A 14,182-nucleotide genomic window follows, 5' to 3' on the forward strand; every position below is an offset into this window, starting at 1 on the left:
AGCGAACCAAAGAGGAGCAAAGGTGGTGTGTCCCAGTGGTTAGGGTGCTTGCCTCAAGATCTGGAGATTCCGGGTTCAAGGCCCATTTTGACCACTCATTGAATATGATCCAGGTGGTCCCTGGTTCAACTTCTCAGCTGCACTTGCCTAACAGCTACATAACTGTTACTGGTTTGCCTCTGGCCGGTTGGGATTCTTAACTGTTGTTGTTTCATTCTTTGTATTTCATTGGCCCTGAAAAGCCCCTGTTTGGGAGGGGGGGGGGGGGGGGGGGTTGTTGGGTTGTTGTCTTTATTGTATTGATCGAGTATTGTACACACTGTGCTTGTACTTGCCTATTGCAGGTCATTTTTCCCCTTTATATTATGTTCAAGAGTGCTTTACTTCTTTTTAAGGACTTGTTCTGATTATTCATTTCCATGCACACTCGCTAGTTCCCTTTCATTACTCAATGAAGTATCTAGCAGAAGAAGAGATCCTTTCATTCTTTTCCTTGACCAAATCTTGTTGTGTCCCTTTCATGCTATTCAAAATTCAATGAAGAGCAGTGGATCTTCAAAACTGTAAGTTTAAAAGTGTACAGAAGTCAAAAGTTTCCGTCTGTTAAGCAGTCAATTTTGCACTGTACATGACAATCTAGCTACTTTCCTTTTGTTACATGTATTAGCTGTTTTCTCTCCTAGAAAATGGATCTTGGTCCTTGCAACAAGATTCACGAGGCAGCCCTCAAGGCAGACTTTGAACTTGCTTCTAAGAACAGAGACTTTGGTTATGATGTAGATGTAAGTACATGTATAAAGTCTGTGTGTGTAGATGATACCTACTTTTTCCTCTGCCTTTTATACTTGCATTGTACATAATTAGTGCATGTTATTTTTACTTATTACAGTACCATGTAAAAGTAAGTTGACAGTCCCTCAAACCTCGATCTGTGAAACTCAATCCTCAATTCTTGAAAAGGTCGTAGATAGAGCATAGAGGCTTGAGTCGAGTTTCAAGAAATTCTCAAGGGCTTTTACAGTGCCTATAACCCCCATATTCTTTTTTGTGCCCAGATGTACAGTGTATCTTTGCATCATGCCGAGCAAAATGGTGCAAAAATTGTTGTTTTGGGGCAAAACTGGAATTTTCTATGACTTTTCAAAGTGGCAAAAAAATCAAGGTTTGGAAAGGTGCAGAATTCACCGAAAGGGCATGGGCTGAGTGTAAATTGTGGTGTAAAACCCAGACTTCAATCGTTGTGATTTTGGCTTCGGTTAGGGCAGAAAAAATGCCTGAGAGATGTGTCATCTTTGACTGTTGCAATGTTCAAACTGCTCCATCGAAGGCCTTTTTTTCCTGTGGCCTTCTTTCTTCCTCGTATACACACTGTACTGTCACACTAGCCATTTTGCATCTGCTAGCGGCTCGTCAGGATGCCTATGCGTTTCTTCCACATCTGTGGCTTGATTGCTTGAGTTTTGGTGAGCCTTCAACTTGTAACTCGTAATCTTCTGTTTCGGAGACCTCCAAATCTGAACTGGAAACCAGACTGAACTTGTTTGAGGCCATTTAATAAATGTCAGTACTCTTAACAAATGTCAACCAAATAACACCTGTCTTCAAATACTACATCTTTCACTTTTGTTGTCTGTGTTCTGCTTTTCCTTCGTTTGCCCTGTTGCGGAAGTCTGGGTTTTACGGCACTAGCACCTGTCTTCCTTTCCCCCAGTCTTGGGGCAGAAAAAAACATGTTTTTTTTTAATTCATAGAAAATTGCAGTTTTGACCAAAAACAAAAATTTTTGTGCCATTTTGCTCAGCATGATACAAAGGTTCATCTGGGCCAAAAAAGTTTTGGGGGTTATAAGAAGTTTTCAAGACCATTTTTTGAGACTCTAGAGTGGAGAAAACAAAGGATTTTTCACATGATTAATTTTCCACACGTCTCTTCAGGTCTATTTTACACATTTTAACTTACTGTAGGTTTCCATAATTTTTTTTGACGGGACATGTAAGTTTCCTCGTTCAATTCCTTTGCCTTTTTATTCCGCATCCATGTGCTTTTGAAAAAATGTGTTTACTTAGCATTGTAAGTTTCAAGGTATTTATCGGTCCCTTTGTGCCCCTCGTTGTTGATTTTAACTTGAATATATAATTAGCCCTCTGCCATGTATTGATCACGGAAATTCACACAGAATCTACAGTAGTTGGGCACAGTACTTATTTTGCAGTTTATGCCCCAAAACTTATATGGAATGAGTTTTACCATCAGTTCACAAAAAAAGTTGTGCGCATGACCTCATGACCTTTGTTTTGTTGTTTATAATTAAGATATGCCGCACGATTGCGGTTAAAGTCAATGACTGTTTTGTTTTATCTCACAAGCTGTCTTAACTACCGGTACCCTCACTACTTTAGAATACTCAAGGCAGCTGAACTTAGAACAATGCAAGAATCAGTTGGAGATACTGTATTTACTCGTGTATAAGTCAACCTTTTGTGACATAAAATTCAGCCCAAAAAATTGCCCTTGACTCGTACTCCAGTGATACAGATAGAGCCAGTTTGGTAGCCCTAGAAGTATGAGATAATTAGAATAACAATTGCTTATGACAATCTGCATAAAAGCTTACTTTACAAAACAAGTTCTGATTTTATTTGTGTTTGATGAGCTCAGCTGGGCATTTCGTTGTCAACAGGAAAGTTTGGAGTAATTAAATGTAATTGGGTTAAATGCAATCCTCTGGACATGCCTCTTAGACTATGGTACGTAGATCGGGCATTTTATAGTAGAGCGGACTGATATTTGTTTCACTTCACTTCACTGCGAACAATCTCAGTAGCTTAGTAACCTGGCAAAAGTTTTCCAAGATAGCAGGTTATTTATCAAGCTATTTTTCGAAACTCTGGTGTTCTTTCTATCTACCAAATCTCCTTTCTATGGTATATCAATGTTACAGGGTTCGTACACGACTTGAAAACCCTTGAAAACCCTTGAGTTTTGAGGCTACATTTTCATGGCCTTGAAAGTCCTTGAAAATCTCTGCTCTTCATTCCTGCTCCTTGAAAGTCCTTGAATTTTTTTCTGACCCACATTTTTAAACTTTGAAAACTTAGTAAAAATAATTACGCTCTCAAGCCATGTCATACAAACATGACAAGCTGTGGGTCGAGAATGGTTATGAGTGAGTTTGCATTATTTTCACGCATGTACGTTATGGAAAAGGAGCAAGAATTGGCTGTCAGACTATTTCCATGGGTAAATTCTTTCGACGTAAAATAAAAAAGAGGTCCTTGAAATTTCAAATTTTGGCCCTTGCAAGTCCTTGAAAAGTTCTTGCATTTTTGGTCTGAAAAAGTGTACGAAGCCTGACATTAAGAGGTTTATTAATTAAAATTAAGGTTAATTTCAAATAGAAAGATTTAATTTTCAACATGGCTCACAATTATAAGCATGGAAAAAAAACTTCCTCAAGTAAACTGAGATACTTGTGTCATTGCATGTCATGTTGCAAATTAAAAGCTGATAAACTTAATTTACGGTAGTTATTTTTAATCAGCTGCAACTGCAATTAAGAATTCTCACAAATGTGACATTAACTTTTAGAAACAATTCTGTTGATTTTAATTTCAGATTTTTAGCCAGAAATGAAGAAAAATCAGTTTTAAGGCCTTGAAAATAGGGGTTGACTTATACATAAGTTAATACGGTAAATTAAAATGTCTTCACAAAATTTAGTATCATGTAACTTTCCGACTTGAGTTTGCTTACATTTGGTATGTTTGGTTGAAGGGTGTTTATCAATAGTATCCTGGTAATTCTGCAGTTGTAAACACTGAAACCATGGGCGGTGATAAAAAAAATTGCGCATACGGTAGACTGAAGTGATTGTGGAAAATATTTTGATTCTGTACATGTATGTCTGAAAATACATGTAAGGAGGCCACGTGTCAAAAGCTTTTGTTTGATGCTGTTGTTTCACTTTCAAGAAGTTATGTTTCACCTGGAAATGCCTGATTGAGATACTTGAAAAAAATTTTCTGGATCTCAAAGCTCGATCCTCAATTCTTGAAAACATAGAGGATAGCAGATTTAGTTTCCAGTAGAGACTTCCAACTTACTTTTGCATGGTACTGTACCCCAAGCATTTTCATTCTCTAGAATGCAGACGATTGATCACCAACCTCTTACTAACGAAGTGTGAGGGCTGTACTGGGGAATATTGGCCCATGGTTGTGCAGCACAGACCGAGCACAACGAGGTCCGTACAAAAACCGAGGGCCAATATTCCCCAATACGGTCCTGAGCAAGTGAGGTTAGTAAGTTATTTATTATAATGGCATTGTTTCTTTGACCGATCGCACGCTTCCCCACTTGGTGAATATTCATAATCTTTGTCGTCCATTAGCAAACTTAACCTGTATCCTTAATGTGTAAAACAAGATTCCTCTTGCTACAATTATTGTACTGCTCTAATGAAAAATTTAATTCCCCTTTTGAAAACTTTTTTCCGTTTCGCTCAACTTGATTCTCTTGGAGAGAGGAAAAAATGGTGAAACAGACCGTTTCCATGGTAATGGTAATGGCCCGACTGAAAACCAGCCAATCAGAGTATTCCATTTACGTTGAGAATTGCTTTCTGTGTACATTCATTTGTGTGTGTAATATTATTTTTATTATTTTCAAGCTCTCACTCTTTCAATCTTACTGTAACTAATTCTGGATATTGTTTACTAGCAAATGGAACACCTTCAGTCATTCATCAAGGATTGTGATAGAAAAATTCAGATTGCAAAGAAAAGGCTTGAAGAAACACAAGATGACCATGATAAGGTCCCAGAGGTTAGTTTGTTAAATGTTTTGTAGTCTCTGGTATCTACATTTAAAGGTCTTGAAAAAACCCTGGTCCACTCTAAAAGCTTGGGTCATTGCAAATTAACGACAGCGACGGCGACGGTTGTTTGCAGTCTTTGGACTAAGATCTCAGCGTTTTTCAAACGGACGCAAATTGTTTAGCTAAACTGGCTTTGATTGAGCATAAAAACCGACAACAGACAATGTGGTTTCCCGCCAGAAAAACACATGGCTTGTCAAATGCAAAGCTGGCCATGCGATTTCCAGCCAAGGAAACTTTCCCAGAAACTTCCATCCCCAAAGGCCGTCTTTCCTCCCCACCTCCACCCCGACAGTCTGTATGTAGGTGACATCATAACCAAAATTTCTCGCATTGGTGAATTTCCCAAAATTTCTTACCCATGGTGCTCCACTGGAGCTCCGCTATAACTGTAAACATCAGTAGATAAGCGGCATCTATTTACCCTTCCATAAAATTTTAGAAGAAAATCTTTAAATCTCCATGATCACCCACAAACCCTGAAATTAAACTCTGTTTAACTAAACATCAACAGATACCCTGTAAGCTTATTGCATAAAATGAGGATAACTTGTTTCTTGTGAAAACAGACTCAAGTGTCAAGGGGTCTTTTTCTAAAAAAAAATTATTGTCAACATGCATGGAAGAGTGAATTTTATTGATTTCACCCTACATTTAGTCTGTTGCACTACAATCAGTAATACTTTAAATTAAACCTTTTTTTAAGGCTCAAGCTGTTCATGACTTGGCAGAGCAGATTGGCAAAAAGCTAGCTGAAGCTGAAGCTGTCGGTATGTACATGTAAGATGTTGCAAGAAGATCGTAATTTATTATCCAACTGTATTAGTTATCGAAAAAAACGCACGAAACGAGTACAAATATTCCACGATATTGTGCAGTTAGTTATTTGCATGTACTTGGTTATTGTACAGTAGAGAACCGGTTTGACTAGTTTAGTTGCTGATGTTGCCCTGCACACGTACAAATCTGTTTGCGGTTGTTTACAATTCATTTGCTAAGAATTAAGTGCAAAAAAAAGTTGGATAATACATAGCTTATTTGTATGGCGTGTGATCCCCGCAAAAATAAACTCAAGTAATTTTTGTTTGTTCAACTAAACTGTGCTCTGTTAACTGTATTTATGCACTAAATTTTACGAAGCTCTCCAGATTCGGTTCCATCAAATTCTATTTACAAAGACTTAATTCAGTACCCTAAAATTCTGTTTGGTAAAACAGATTTGAGCAATACCAAATCCTATTTCATAAGAGAAAATTCAGCAACCCCAAATTCCATTCCATAACTGCAAATTAGGCAATATCAAATTCGGTTTCTACCAACCATACGATGCCTAATCCCGTCTGTCACTGCATACTCAAAAATGCAAATCCTGCAGCTTCAAATCCTGGTACCCAGTACTGTCAGAGAATGGCAGGTTACATAGCATCATAATTTATTTCCCGCCGAAAATTAGATATTTTAAACAAAACCAGTTGTATTCATTCGTCGGTTGTTAAGAGAGCTTGAAAATTGTAATAGTTGATCAGACCATGTTGATAGCATTTTATATCGTATTGACTGGCCACATGCTGAGTCCAAGAATTTGTGCTATGTCTGTAACAGAGATCCCTCTTTCCAACAACAACTCTAGCTGCTCTCTTGATACGTCAAATTTGGGTCATTCGCGACTTCATGGGATACCTGCTCAGTTCTGTAGGAGACAGGGCGTTCATTCTGCGCAAGAAACATCTGCAGTAGATCCTTAGGGTGCGTTCGATTGACCATATTCCGGAATAGGAATACATGGAATATAAGTTAGGAATCCTTCACTTTTACGGAGATTCAAACTAAAAATGTGAAACATCTGCTAAAATGCTATTTTAAACATATTTTTATTATCCTTGCTGCTTCGAAACGCGTCAAACATACCGTTTTAATCATCACTCCACATATTCTTATTCCGGAATAGGGTCAATCGAACGGGCCCTTAGTGTCTCGGACGAGATTGACGAGCTGATTACTGACAGAATCGTTGGGTCCCACATAATGGACTAGACAATTATACAGCCAGCCAATATGATATAAAACGTTATCAACATGGTCTGATCGACCGTTACAATTTTCAAGCTCTCTTATAAGACGTGATAACAACCAACGAATGAATACAACTGGTTCTTCACATTGTTGATCCTCCATTTTGTCTAAAATATTTGATTTTCACTGAAAGATATATATACATCATATATTATTGCACTGCGGGTATGAAATCAAATGAAACCATGTTGCCTCGCAGTGATGAGCGCAAATTTCTATTGCGTCGAGAAGCCTGAAAAATTTTCAGGACTTCAACGGGATTTGAACCCGCAACGTCGCGATACCGGTGCGATGCTCTAACCAACTGAGCTATGAAGCCACTGACGTTGGGAGCTGGTCACTTCTGAGTTCACAACTTCCCGTGATAAGTAATTATTAGTGAAAGATATATATGAAATACATCATATATTATTGCACTGCGCGTATGAAATCAAAATGAAACGATGTTGCCTCGCAGTGATGAGCGCAAATTTCTATTGCGTCGAGAAGCCTGAAAATTTTTCAGGACTTCAACAGGATTTGAACCTGCGACCTCACGATACCAGTGCGATGCTCGACGCAATAGAAATTTGCGCTCCTCACTGCAAGGCAACATGGTTTCATTTATTTCAATGCAGTGCAATAATATATGATGTATTTCATATATATCTTTCACTCATAATTACTTATCACGGGAAGTTGTGAACTCAGAAGTGACCAGCTCCCAACGTCAGTGGCTTCATAGCTCAGTTGGTTAGAGCATCGCACCGGTATCGCGAGGTCGCGGGTTCAAATCCCGTTGAAGTCCTAAAAATTTTTCAGGCTTCTCAAAGCAATAGAAATTTGCGCTCATCACTGCGAGGCAACATGGTTTCATTTTATTTAATTTTCAGCGGGAATTAAATTATGATGCTATGTAACCTGCCATTCTCTGACAGTACTGGGTACCAGGATTTGAAGCTGCAGGATTTGCATTTTTGTGTGTGCAGTGATAGACAGGATTAGGCATGGAATGTTAGGTAGAAACCGAATTTGATATCGCCGAATTTGGAGTTATGGAATGGAATTTGGGATTGCGGAATTTACCCTTATTAAATGGGATTTGGTATTGCTGAAATCTGTTTTACCGAACGGAATTTTATGGTACTGAATTTAGTCTTTGTAAATAGAATTTGATGGAACCCAATTTGGAGAGCTTCGTAAAATTTAATGCATAAACACAGAAATTAACAGAGCACAATTTAGTTGAACAAACAAAAATTACTTGAGTTAATTTTGGCGGGGATCAGATGCCATATATTTGATGTTATGGTATGTAGTATCGCTGAGTATTTGTACGCATTGTTTGTATTTTGACTTGCCCTAGCGGGCTCATCAAAATACAGCACAAGCCATAAAAATACTCAGCGATATTACACACCAAAACATCTAATAACATATACGTACTCAAGGCTGCTGCCTAAGAAAATTTGAAAGGGGCCCTCAGAGCTAAAGGCTGAGAACTTAGGAGCCCAACATATGAAGTGAAAGGTGTTCTTGTGAAAAATTAAGGTGCCCAGAGCTATTCTTTGGGAGCCCCAGGCTACCGGGCTCCTGTTAGGCAACAGCCTTGGTACTCATTCCTACATTGATATGGATAGAGTTTTCCCCCTACATGCTCATTGTCCATTATTATTGTGGTGAGGACTTGTAACATTCCTCTGTTTCTTATAGCTTATAAACAAATTGAGGAACAGAGGTTGTAAATTTGATGGTGATGATGATGATGATGATGATGATGATGATGATGATAACAACAACTTTATTTAAGTGTCAATGGATTTAGCACTAGAGCACTAATGAATTTTACTCAATTCAAATCAAATATTGGTTTTTGTGGAGAGGGGAACACCGGAGTACATTGTACCTAGAGGAAAATCTCTCGGAGCAGGGAAGAGAGCTAACAAACTCAACCCACATATGACATGGGGGTCTGGGAATTGAATTCGGAGGTAAGTGCTCTCACCACTGCGCCAGCCCTGCTCCCATTCAAATCAAACAGTATTGTTACAGGAGCTAGTTGGCATGGAAAAAATAATGTGGGTTGCTGTGGCTACAACATGGACTCAGAACATTTTTACCAGTAACATTTAATGCGAGTGGCGACCAGCACCCTTGAATACAGGTTGCACTATTATTTTATACATTACAAACTAGCAAACACAAGGCTTAATATAATATGCAAGGTGCGGTATAACAATAAGGTGCAAGGTTACATAGTGGAGGCAGTGTGACCCAGTGGATAGGGCGCTTGGCTTGAAATCCGGATATCCCGGGTTCAAGACCTGTTCTAATCACTCGTTGAATTTGTTCCTGGTATTCCCAGGTTCAACTTCCCCGCTGCACTTGTAAATAGCCAACTGGTTTTACCTCCGGCCAGTTGGGATTCTGAACAGTTGTTGTTGTTGTGTTCTGTCGTTTCGTTCATTGTGTTTCATTGGCCCTGAAAAGCCCCTATGGGGAGCGGTCAATTAAGTATGTATTGTATTGTATCAGAAACCCATAAGGGTTGAAACGTGTAACGGCCCCTTGTGTGCTGGGAAACAAGCTTCTGAATATTCAATTTGTTAAGTACCATATTTGGAACAACAACAGCGAGGGGTTTCCAAATATGGTACTTAGCACTGAACATTCAACCAATCAGTTCGCACTGAATGTTCGGAAGCTGTGAACGCGCGTTACACGTTTCAACCCTTATGGGTTTCTGATTGTATTGTACATATGCAAAGTGCATGATGGCATTCTACACAAATGTACACATATGGTTTTCACCTGACGTCACAGCTGCCATGTTGGTGTACAGAATAATTATAGAGAAAACAGTCTTTGGGAATTTGGCTCTATTATAATGCAAAACGTGAGCCGTAATTTGCTATTGTTTTGTGCACAAACTTGGCCATCTCATCACATGATTGAAAACCATCTGTTGAAGGGCTGGGTGCATAAACGTTACAGGCCATTTCTCAGTTTTGCTCAAAATTGGCTGAAATTTTGCATTTGGCTGACAGTTGAACTTTATGTGGCCCTGTGGGTTGGTTCCAGCCATGGCAATTTTCTATCGAGCACCTTGCTAAAGAAACTAATGGACTCCGATATGAAATGAGCAGCTCTGTACTGTTAATCAGTAAGTGGTACTAGCTGTATGCCTTAATTTGCACTGTAGGGGACATGTTTTAGTAGAGAGAAATGAATTATTACCACTTTATTTCCCCTGTGGTGCAGGGATGGCGCAGTGGTGAGAGCACTCGCCTCCCTCCTATGTGGACCTGGTTTGATTCTCATCATCTGGGTCGAGTTGTTGGGTCTCTACTCTGCATCGAGAGGCTTTTCTGCAGATACTCCGTTTGTCTCCTCTCCTCAAAAACCAACGTTTGATTTGATTTGCATTGATTTCAGTTTACAGTGTCCCCAATTAGTGCTCCAGCGCTAAAAGAATAGACATTTAAATAAACTTCCTTTCCTTTCCTTTCCTTTTGCCAGACTGGAATCCGGGTGTCCACTTTTTGGTGGCAAAATTAATTTTATAATATTGGTTTTCTTTGACATCTTGATTTTGACTGCCTTGCTTGAGAGATCAACTGGGCTTGGAAAGTTGCAAATTTTTCAACATGTATTCATCGTCTATTTTATTTTCCTCTAGGCACTAAAAACTCGGAAATGGCACCCAAGATGCATAATTCTTTTGTGGGGGAGCATGCCCCCAGAACCCTTTAAGGGATAGGGGCTGGGGCCCTTGTCTTGATTAAAATTAGTGGACGCCTATGTGTACTTCTCAAATCCTGGCTAAAAGCCTGTGTGGAAGATTACTGTAGATAAAAAAGAATTGATGCCCAGCATTGGTACCTGACATCCAGTTCTCAGTCTGGTTCTTGTTGCCAAGAGAGATTTCTGTTTGATATAGCAAGAAGATTTCTTATAGTTCAGAAATAAGCAGGTTATCTGACACCAGCATTGCATTATGAGTCCTCCTTTGTCTTGTCCTTTTTCGCTTCTTCCATGTAGGATTAATTTTGTTCGCCTCATTTGTTTATACCTGGTATTTTAATGGCATTAGTATACCAACTATCTTTGAAGGAATAAAGCACTCCCAAAATAATACCAGTAATCGGTGATTCTTTCTGAAGACTTCTGAACTATTTATAACCATGCCAAAGAATTTTTCTTCGTGTTTACTTTAATGTTTTTTTTTTCTTTCAGGGGCTGAGGGTAAAGTGGATGAATCTATCGAACTTATGAAGGAAGTAGAAGACTTGAAAACAAAGAAAAGGATGGCTGAGGTATTAAAAAAACAGTTATACCCCCATTTAATCACAGTTCTTTAAACTACTACACTTAGTCTACTAACCCTTTCAAGAGGAGCAGTGAAGCATTACAAAGTAGTATCTCACTTTACCATTTTCTTTGAAATTAATACATGTACATTAAGAGCAGTATGTTGCAAACCATACAGCTAGTTATGAACGATACATTCGTCATCTTTTGTATTGCCATGGCTTGATGAGAACTGCAAGAAGAAACTTAACATTTCACTCTTAGTCCAACCCAACAGCAATAAATTATCTAGTAAATCTAATTTAGTGAATTATAATTCATTATGGAAAAAAAAATGTTGTATTAATCAATATCTGTATATCTGATACAGATTTGTTTTTATTTACATAATCGTTTCCTTCGATTTTCCCTGTTGAATTGCCTTGAATCACCAAAAATACCTTGTGTACATGAACACTTAAATGCTGACGTTTAATGAGTCATTCATATACAATATTCGAATATTCGCATCAGATCTGTATCACATTTACAAACTATCAATTTTTTGTTTTGTTGTTGTTGTTGTTTTTTTGCGTAATCTTCTGTGCCTATTTTTCTTTTGTGCAGGATATATACCGTGAGAGTCTTCCTTCATCTTCGCTCCAGCAGCAAAAGCTGAGGGTCTGTGAAGTGTGTGCTGCTTACCTCAGCTTGTATGACAATGACCGCAGGTAAAATCGTCAAAGGAAAAGCCTTATGAGTATTACTTTTGAGGTTATGTTGTCTTTTACATGTACATGTATGAAAGCATTCTGTGGGGAATGGAAAACAATTTGTTTTGCTTCACAAGAAAAATCTGTAACGTGGATAAAATACAATTTTCGCCTGTCTTAGTATGTTTATGTTGGTACTTTTATGCTGTTAAATAGCCTCGTGGCTGGGTTGTGGGTTGGGGAGGCCCTTGTGTGTTCTACCTACTTGGTTTTGGGGTCGTCGTTTCCACCCTCCCACATTCCTGGGCGTCCAACCTCCATGTGCAACTTAGGCTTAAAACAAGCTCTTGGGGCATAGGGGTTAAGTTTAATAGCAACACTTCATCTCCACAGAAAATCTCTCTGAAATTGTTATCCACCATGGCAAGTAACACGAAAGAATGTGTCATTAGTAGTTTCAGCTTTGATTTTACGAGGCTCTGAGTTAATGTTTTACTACATCTATGTCAGAAGTAAAGTGCAACAATAGTATTGCCAATGGTACTTCTGCCACAATATTGTAAGGTTAGAATTATTATTTCATGTCTACACCATTGTACGTTCATAACTATCATTTTTGTTAGCATTATTACCTGATCTTTGTGTTCTTATTCAATCAGACTGGCTGATCATTTTGGTGGGAAACTTCACATGGGTTTTATCAAGATTCGTGACAGGCTTCAAGAACTTCAGGTATCCTGTTCCTGGTTTTAGAATGTCAAAACCAAGCTGTATGCAAATGTTTTTCGTCTCTCGCACTGCTATGCATTTGATTTTAATTTGCTTTTAAATGTTCATGAACGTATACTGTACATCTCATTATCGTCTTAACTTGGATAGTATATAAGGCGATTTTGATAGACTTTCTCAGCTAGAGGCTTGTCTTTACGGTTCAATCAATCTCGACCCCAGAGCTCTTCTCTTGACTGAGGGAGAGAAGAGCTCTGGGGAACCCTGAAACAAAGTGTCTTCTCATTGGTTTTCGTGAAGAACAATCAAAAGCGTCTGTAATTGGTGCATTCGTGTTAGCACGAGGAGTGAGCAGGCGCCGTGAGGCTCAAATAACCAATTTTTGGCTGTAAGAACCCTACGGCGCATGTTCTGCTACGCAGAGTTTCCCAGAGCCTTGGGTCGACCCGAGGCTCTGGTGACGAGAATGCGGTTCAATTTGATCGTTTGATCAGTTAGCCTCGCATTGTTGACGTTTGATTCATCTTTTGAAATTAAAACCTCGTGCTATGGTGGTTGATTGGACGTGGTGACTTTTCCAAGAGTAAAAGTAGCTCTTCGGCAGATGTCTTGTAATCGGACTCGGGCCTATTCAGTTTCATTTCATTCATGGGTAAAATAAAATGGGGCATCAAAATGCTGATACGTTTACTGTGCAGTGCTGTCGGACGACAATTTGGACCGAGATTCGGACTTCTAATACTATAGCGCTCCTTTCGTTTGAAGTCCGTCTATGGTAGGGGAGCCAGTTTCAAACAGTCCATTTTTTTTTAATTTGGGAGGGGTGGTAGGTGAGACCTTAGTCCGAGGAGAAAAATGCTGAACTGGAGGCCAGGCTTCTAAGCTGTTAATCGTCCATGTTTCACCAATTCCAATCTTTTGCTTTCTCAGGATTTAGTGGCGAAAAAGCGTGCTGACAGAGAATTGGAACGCATGCGGCGACGCGAGGAGCGGGAACGTGAAAGAGCACAAGAAAGGCAGGAACGAGAGAAAAGAATGAGAGAAAGGGAGAGAGAAAGAGAAAGAGAACGGGAACGGTAAGATACAGCAAGGGTGTGACCACCTTTGATTAATTCACTTTGAATGAATCGCTGGGTATTTATTTGAAGTGCGGGTTATGGACGACAGGTAGAAGTGATGCTCGCACTGAACTTGACAAGTGTCTTTTTATATATACATTTCTTTCGTTTCTTGAGTCCTTTCACGGGAATACATGAGCCTAACAAATGGACCTGCTGCCAACTGAGTGTCTTCATAGCGCAGTTGACAGAGCATTGCACCGGCATCGCAGAGGTCATGGGTTCGAATCCCGTTGAAGCCACCTGAATCTTTCAGGTGTCTTTAATTAGAGACAATTGCTCAAATTGTTCAGATAGATTGGTTTTCAATTGAGTGTCGAAAGTAATTAGCAAATTGATTTGGTTTATGATTTCTTCACTCAGTGATTGGTTCAAAGTTCTCGCGCCACTTTTTCAACCAATCA

General features: G+C 39.1%; 1 protein-coding gene across 6 annotated transcripts in view; it reads left to right on the forward strand.

Moving 5' to 3' along the window:
• LOC137972186 (putative RNA-binding protein Luc7-like 2) overlaps positions 1-14,182 on the forward strand; it is a 29,964-nt gene that overhangs the window by 10,444 nt on the left and 5,338 nt on the right. For 3 of the 6 annotated variants that reach the window (XM_068819037.1, XM_068819039.1, XM_068819040.1), the window contains 8 exons: positions 549-563; positions 684-782; positions 4,720-4,824; positions 5,583-5,646; positions 11,165-11,244; positions 11,846-11,949; positions 12,591-12,663; positions 13,591-13,736. In XM_068819037.1, the coding sequence (XP_068675138.1) occupies positions 549-563; positions 684-782; positions 4,720-4,824; positions 5,583-5,646; positions 11,165-11,244; positions 11,846-11,949; positions 12,591-12,663; positions 13,591-13,736 (686 nt within the window). The remainder of the gene's footprint in view (positions 1-548; positions 564-683; positions 783-4,719; positions 4,825-5,582; positions 5,647-11,164; positions 11,245-11,845; positions 11,950-12,590; positions 12,664-13,590; positions 13,737-14,182) is intronic. The other 3 variants (XM_068819041.1, XM_068819038.1, XM_068819042.1) reach the window with 1 other exon arrangement.

This window comes from Montipora foliosa, chromosome 9 (assembly GCF_036669935.1).
Source record: "Montipora foliosa isolate CH-2021 chromosome 9, ASM3666993v2, whole genome shotgun sequence".
NCBI lineage: Eukaryota > Metazoa > Cnidaria > Anthozoa > Scleractinia > Acroporidae > Montipora > Montipora foliosa.